Genomic DNA, 8,071 nt, shown 5'->3' with positions numbered 1-8,071 from the left:
ACCAAAACACAGGCAGGCTGACTAAAGAATGCACAAAGGACTTGAATAGACATTTCATCAGAGAGGCTATGCAATTGGCCAACAAACACATGAAAAGGTGCCTAATGCCATTAAACATAGTTGCTGAATGCCATCAACTCAGTTCCAACTCATAGCAATATTGTATAGGATTTCCAAGGAGCAGCTAGTCGGTTTGAACTGTTGAGTTTGAGGTTAGCAGCCCAATGCTTATCCTACAGTATGTGCCACACCAGTACTCTTAAGGAAATGCAAATAAAATCTGAGACAAGTTCACACTCACTGGAACGGTTAACAATATATATATATATAAAAGAGGAAAATACCAGGTATTGGCAAGAATGCAGAGAAATTCCACTCCCATGGCTCACATTTCAGCCAAGACAGGCCTGCCTAGAAGGTGAGTCTGTTTGAACTACAAGGTCAGCTGTTCAAACTCACCAGCTGCTCCTCAGAAACCCTTTACAGGGTCACTATGGGTCAGAACCAATTCGATGGCTTAACAACAGCAACAATATGGTGAACAATAACACCAGGTAGGTACACACTCCTTAGAACAATCAACCATACTAGATCAAAACATAAACATTTGCTCAGAAACAGAAAGTTCAGAACATAAGATAGGGTAGGAAAGAAGGAAGAATGGAAACAAGAAACAGGAAATAGAAAGAGTGCTGTTAACATTGTGGGAATTGCACCAATGTCATGAAACAAAATGTGTGTGTATTGTTGAATGGAAACTAATGTTCACTATTAACTCTCATCCAATTCACAATTTGAAAATATTATTTTTAAAAAGGTGGAGGGATTGGAACTCTCATCAGTTATGGTGGGAATGCAAAATAGTACACCACCGCTGTGGGAAATTATTTTGCAGTTCCTCAAAAATAATGTGTTGCTTTGTAGCTGTGTTTGGGTTTATCCTACTCCAAGTTTTTGAGCTCAGATGTGTAGATTCTTATGTTCTTCCAAATCTATGACATTTTTAGTCATTATTTTTTCAAATATTCTTTCTGCCTCTTTCTCTCATCTCATGGGATTTCCATAATATGTATATTGGTCTGCTTGATGATATCCCACAATTCCCTTAGCTCTGTTAATTTTCTTCATCCTTTTTGGTCCTCAGACTGCCAATTCATATCTGTTGTTGAGTTACTTTAGTGAATTTTTCATTTTTGTTATTTGTACTTTTTAGCTCCAATATTTGTTTTTAAATTTCCATCTCTTGCTTGAAATTCTCATTTTGTGCTTGTATTTTTCTCCTAATTTCCTTTAGTTCTTTGCCTATGTTTTCCTTTTGGTTTTTGCACATATTTAGTATTATTGTTTTAATGTCTTTAATAAGTCTCAGTTTCTTTCACTTTATTTTGGTCTTTTGCATGGGCCATCCTTTCTGGCTTCATCTGCCTTATTTATTGTTGAAACCAGGACATATGGCTATTATGCTATTCTAACTCTGGAATCCAGCTTCTTCCCTTCCCCTTGTATTTGTTCTTCTTTGTTGTTACTATTTTAATTTTTGAAGCCTGAAATTTACTCCAACATTACCAGGTCTCTGTTGGTGCCCCAATACCAGACTCCTTGCTTGGGTACAGCTGCTGTAGCCACCCCTGAGCTAAGAAGGTAGCGCGCTATGAGAAGTGTAGCACCAATCCCTTCCTATCCTTTATGTCTTGATTCAGTGTTTGCTAGATCCTCTAACACTTGGATTGATTTCCAGAGTTCTGAGACCATTTATTTACTCTATCGATTTCTGTTTTGTTTGTTTGTTTGTTTGTGAGGGAATGGGAGTGTGCCACTGTTTATACCACTCACTGTCTCTCCAGTCTCTAAACACGTATTAATTACTATATTTTAACTAACATATCATTTATGTATTGTGTTTATGGATTTTCTTCTTCCTCTACAATATAAGTTCCATGAGATCATTTTTGTTTTTTTTGTTGTTGTTGTTGTTCACTGATGTGTCCACAGTGCTTAGAGTGCTTAGCACAGTGTCCTGTACATAATAGATGCTCAATAAATCTTTAATAAATGTTAGATTAATGAGACGCAGTTATTCAAATCAATAAATACATTTTGTTTCTGCTTCACTAGGATTCTTCTCACATTCTGATCATTCTGCATATTATCTACTTCAAAGCAGTAAGCAGCTGCTCCAATGACGTTGTTCTTGTTAAGTGCTGTTGAGTCGGTTCCGACCCATAGCGACCCTGTACAGGGTTTCCGAGGCTGTAAATCTTTACGGGGAGCAGAAAGCCTCATCTTACCCCCACGGAACAGCTGGTAGTTTCCATCTGCTAACCCTGAGGTTAGCAGCCCAACTCATAACCACTACGCCAATGATAGAGGAGCCGTTTTCAGTCCGTAATTTTAACAAAGTAGGGTAAGCAAGCGTTAGACTGCTAACGGAAGACTGGTGGTTCAAGCCCACCAGACACTCCTCAGAAATCCTATCCTATACAGGTTTCTGCAGTTCTAATGTGGCGCTGTGGGTTAATGCGCTGGGCTGTAAACCCATTTGAACTGCAACGTCGGTGCTCCAAGCTCACCAGCTGCTTCTTGTAAACTCTATACAGGGACGCTGTGGGTCGAAATCGACTCGACGGCACTAAACAACATACAGGTTTCTGAGTTGGAATCCACTCCACAGCATGTAATAACAATAGTAGTAAAAGGAGTCTTGGTGGTGCAATGGTTTGAGCGCTCATCGGCAACCTAAACCGGTCAGCTAAAGAAAGAAGATTTGTCTGGGGTAGGTCTACTTTGACTTATATAGGGTTAGTTAGGATTGAGGGTGGGGGGTGGGAGGCTATAGCTCGGTCATGTGTTCTTTTTTTCATTTTTAATTTGTTTAGTTAATTTGTTTTGATTAAGCCAACAGTAAAAAGCTCTTATGGCTCAAAGTCAAAACCTGTCACAAGCCAAGAGGTCCCAGTCAAGGACTTGCATTTTGCATTTGAATTCTATTTGGCGGGAAGATACAGTCTGGAGTGGGGAGGGGCGAGGAGGAGTCGCAAGGCCCGCGCCAGCCAATCAGCGCGGGCAGAAACCTCCCTTCCCCCCCGCCCAACGTCCACGCGCCAAAATTCCAAACCGTCTTTTCTCCGCTCTCCGCTGTCTCCCTCCGCCGAGTTCAGCGAGCCGGAACTATATCAGAAAAAGAAGTCAGCATTTTCTCTCCATTATCCGCTGAAGTCCTCGACACTGTCGGCCTGGGTTCCTCTCAACTTCGGTCGAGTCCCCTTCGCTTTCCACACGGACGAAAGGAAAGGACGGGTGTCTCGGAAAGCGCGAGGTTCTAGGAGAGAGTGGCGGCGTGGGCGGGCCAGGTGGCGGAGGGATTCTGGGCGGGTGCGCCGTGGTCGCTGGCGCGGAGCTTGTGGCGCCAGAATTCAGAGCGCGGAAGAGTCGGAGCAGCTGCTGGCGGGGAGCGCTGGCCGACTTCTGTCTCCGCCGCCGGGAGGAGAAGTACAGAAGATGGTGGTCCTCCGCAGCAGCCTGGAGCTGCACAGCCACTCCGCCGCCTCAGCCAGGGACCCTCTGGACCTGTCCAGCGAATTCCTCGGTTTGGAGCAGATCGGCCGAAGGCGACTGCGCTCGGCCGGCGCCGCCGAGAAATCCGCCGTCACCGCGGCAGCCGCGGGCGTGAGTAGTCGCCTGGGACGGGGCCCCTGGGGCAGTGCCTGTGAGGACTGCCCGGCACCTGGGGGGACAGGGGTGACGGTTGGCGGCGCAGGTCCGGTGACTGTTGAGGGGCGAGGCGGGGCGGAGGGTGGCCGAGGAAAAGTGAGAGAAAAGGAACCTCCAGGGCCTGGGTCAGGTCCGCAGGTCTTGGAGCCGTAGCTGGCGGCGGGAAGCTAAGCAATGTGCTCCCACCTCCTTTTACGGAAGAGGAAACGGCCGGCCGCGGGATCTGAAGTGCAGTTGGGGGGACCCTGCTTATTTGGGCTGCTTCCTGCCCTCAGTCGCTCAGGCTCCCGCCCTCGGTTTGCATCAATCAGCTAAAGCAACACCCATTGACTGCCTCTTGTGGTTGTGGGGCTGCTGTGTGGCCCGGACGGGACCTCGAACCACCACAAGATTTCCTAGGCTGAAATCTTTCTGGGAGCCGGAACAACTGGTCGGTTTGAACCCCGACCATTTCCTTTGGCACCCTACCACTTCATCATTTCGTCCCCGGGGCGCCCCGCTGACGGCTTACTGTATACATCATCAACGTTGGACAGGGGTTACAGAGTTGGAAAGATTGTAAGGCTGCTTCGCTGACCCCCATTTATGATGAAGGGTAGCGAGGGGACTCCCACAACGCGGAGGGATGGAGACCGTTCCCTGGTCACTCGCTTTGGTTCAGCCACGTAGTAACCCCCGAGGGAGACGGTGAGTTAGGATAGATAGGTTCTACAGAGACAGAGCCTGACTCAGGTGGCCATTACGTGGTAGGTCAAAAATTGACACGCAGATTCCCCGCCTCCAGTATCTTTCCCTTTCTATCCATCACGCTGCAGTTCCAGACGGAGTCTGGAGGGGAGATGAGCAAGGAGGTTGGAGTAGTCTAGTCCGCCTGAAAGGTGTTCATTTCAGACAGCTAGGACTTTTGACTGGCTGAGTTCAGGGTGAGTGCCCTGAAAGAGCGGAGGTGGTGGGGGAACAGAGGCAGCTAAAGGTTAGTGAGTTTAAGAAAAAGGGATGCTGATGAAACTTAGCGCTGCAGGGAGTAGGCTAGTTTTGCTGGAGTTAGAGCAGCTAACAACAACAGGGTTAGGGACTGAGAAGTCAATGAGAGGTCAGGGGGCGGGAGACACATGTGATGAGAGAGAGCTGTGGTGGGAAAGAGTGACAAAGCATAGTCCTCTTTTTTGTTCGATGCCGGTGTTGTTAAGGGAGTGGTCACTACATGAAATTGATTACCAGTATCTTTTGTGGATGCCTAAGACTGATTGCTTCTCTGCTGTGAGGTTTGAATTACAAAAGTTCTTAGTTTCTTCAATCTTTTGATATTTGGAATCTGAATTGAAAAGACCTAATTTCCTGCCTTGCAGGATTTGTTTCACAGCAGGAGTTTGGCAGAGACCTAGGAACTCAAACACTGCCCTAAACTCTGCTGCTTGACTTAACCTGTAATCAGAAAAGAGAATTACTTCAAGCATTTATTGACTGTTGGGTTCAGGAGAATGCTGGAACTTGTAGCTATAATGTAGCTAGGTACACAGACTCTCAGGATAATTTAGATTTGAACCTCACTTTACCAATAATAATCTAGGAGCTCTGGTGGCACTGTAGGATAGATACTGGACTGCTAACTCCAAGGTCAACAGTTCAAACCCACATGGCTTTCTGCTCCCATAAAGGTTTTTTTTGTTGTTAAGTGCATTGGAGTCAGTTCCAACTCATAGCGACCCTGTATAGGGTTTCTGAGGAGCCGCTGGTGGGTTTGAACTGCCGACCTGTAGTTCACAATCCAGAACCTCCTTGGAAATCTTATACAGGGTTGTTATGAGTCTAAATTGAATTGGTGACAGTGGGTTTGGTTTTTACAAATAACAGTCAAGGTTTTATACTTAAAGGATGGTGATACCCACCACATGAACTGTTGATTTGTGCTGTTGAATGGGTTCCAACTCATAGCGACTCTAAAGGACAGTGTAGAAGTGTGCCATAGCTCTTCCTAGGGTGGGATCTTTACTAGAACAGATCCTCAGCTCTTTCTCCCACAGAGCTGCTCGTAGGTTCGAACCACTAAAGTGGTAACCTTTGTACCACTTAGATTCCTTAGTTTGTAGGTAGTGAGGTCTAAGTGTGATCATTCATAGAAGGAGTGTAACTGACCAATTGACATATGTTGTTGTTAAGTGCCATCGAGTCAGTTTTGAGCCTTAGCAACCCTGTATAGGGTTTCCAAGGAGCAGCTGGTGAGCTTAAACTGCTGACCTTGTGGTTCAAACTAATTTTGCATCCCAGCGCATTAACCCACAGTTTCACACCAGGCTGTTCTAACTGCTGTGGGATCAGTTCCAACTCATAGCGCCACTCTGTATAGGGTTTCGGAGTTTTCAGCACATTTTAGTAAGTGGCCACTGCATCTTTGTAGTTCCACAGGCTATTAACTTTGGCATCATTCTTTACTCCTCTCTTTCCTCACATCCAGTGTATTAGTAAATTCTGTTAGCTCTTTCAAAACCTACTCAGAATCTGACCATTTATCAAATCCTCCTTTGTTGCTATGCTGATTCATGCCATCGCCTCTTATCTGGATTATTTTTAAAAATATATTTTTTATTAACTGCCCTGTTTATGTTTACGTGTATGAAGGCAAGTCAAAAAGTATTCCTACTAAGGTTCCAATTCACACAAGCGCAGGTTTTCCCAAACAAAACATGTTTAAACATGTCTTTGTGATCAGTGAATGGCTGTAGACAAGTTCACTCAGTAATAACACTTGTCTTAGTCTTGTTAGGGTATCTTCCCGAGGGGATAAAAGGATTATTTTTTGTGCCATGAGAAGACTCGGTTTTGAAGTCTGGGCTAATATCACATTTTTAACAAGCCTCCATTTGACATCTCAAATCATTGAAGCTTTGCATCAAATTTATGGGCAGGCTGTCCCAAATAAAACGTTTTTAAATTGATCGATTGTTTTTAAAAGGCCAGGAAGACCTCAAAGATGAGCCAAGAGAGGGAAGACTGTTAACCTCAACAAATGAAGAAACTATGGCTGAGGTCCAAAAACAGATGGAAGAAGAAAGAATTTACCATTAATGCAACGGCTACTGAGGTCGGAATCTCAAATGGTTTTTAATGTTTTCAACTTTAAGCAAATGTCTTGACTTCAGAAAGCTTTTCATCTCCATGGGTGCCAAAAGTGTTCCATGAAGATTTGTTGTTGTTGTTGTTGTTAGGTGCCATTGAGTCGGTACTGACTCATGGCGACCTTATGCACAGCAGAACGAAACACTGCCCGATCCTGGCCAATTCACTATCATTGCCATGCTTGAGCCCATTGATGCTGCCACATTGCCAATTCTTCTCACTGGGGATCTTCCTCTTCTTTGACCTTCCACCCTACCAAACATGATAATCCTTCTCCAGCGACTAGTCCCTCCTGACAATATGTCCAAAATACGAGAGACGAAGTTTGGCCATCCTGGCCTCCAAGGAGCACTCTGGCTGCCCTTCTTCCAACACAGATCTGTTGGTTCTTTTGGCAGCCCATTCTCCAACACCATAACTCGAATGCATCAATTCTTCTAGTCTTCCTTATTCACTGTTTAGCTTTTGCATGCATATGAGGTTATTGAAAATACCATGGCTTAGGTCAGGTGCACTTTAGTCTTCAAGCTGACATCTCTACTCTTCAACACTTTAAAAAGGTCTTGTGCAGCAGATTTGCCTAATGCAGTATGCCATTTGATTTCTTGACTGCTGCTTCCCTGAGTGTTGATAGTTGGTCCAAGAATGACGTCCTTGACAACTTCAGATTTTTCTCCATTGATAAGAATGTTGTTTATTGGTCCAGTGGTAAGGATTTTTGCTTTCTTTACATTGAGATGCAATCTATACTGAAGGCTGTGCTCTTTGGTCTTCATCAGTAAATATTGTCTTCTTCACTTTCAGCAAGCAAGGTTGTATCATCTGCATATCACAGGTTGTTAACGAGTCTTCCTACAATCCTGATGCCACGTTTTTCTTCATAGAACCCAGCTATTTGGATTATTTGCTCAGCATACCAGATGAATAAGTATGGTGAAAGAATACAACCTGGTCGGACACCTTTCTTAATTTTAAATCATTCAGTGTTCCCATGTTCTTGTCTAACAACTGCTACTTGGTCCGGGTACAGATTTCTCATGAGCACAATTAAGTGTTCAGGAGTACTCATACTTTGCAATGTTGTCCATAGCTTGTCATGATCCACACAATCGAAAGCCTTTGTGTAGTCAATAAAGCACAGGTAAATATCTTTCTGATATTCTCTGCTTTTAGCCAAGAAATATTGGATATCAGCAATGATATCCCTCATTCCACGGCCTCCTCTGAATCCCACTTGAACCTC

General features: G+C 44.6%; 1 protein-coding gene across 1 annotated transcript in view; it reads left to right on the top strand.

Moving 5' to 3' along the window:
- The first annotated feature begins 3,498 nt into the window (after positions 1–3,498).
- The window catches only part of ATAD2 (ATPase family, AAA domain containing 2), a 74,878-nt gene continuing 70,305 nt past the window's right edge, over positions 3,499–8,071 (top strand). Inside the window, exon 1 of the mRNA XM_006830833.1 lies at positions 3,499–3,666. Coding sequence (XP_006830896.1) covers positions 3,499–3,666 — 168 coding nt within the window. The remainder of the gene's footprint in view (positions 3,667–8,071) is intronic.

This window comes from Chrysochloris asiatica, unplaced genomic scaffold (genome assembly GCF_000296735.1).
Source record: "Chrysochloris asiatica unplaced genomic scaffold, ChrAsi1.0 scaffold00001, whole genome shotgun sequence".
NCBI lineage: Eukaryota > Metazoa > Chordata > Mammalia > Afrosoricida > Chrysochloridae > Chrysochloris > Chrysochloris asiatica.
The sequence above is the reverse complement of the archived record's forward strand: the minus strand, read 5'-3'. Positions and strand labels throughout refer to the sequence as shown.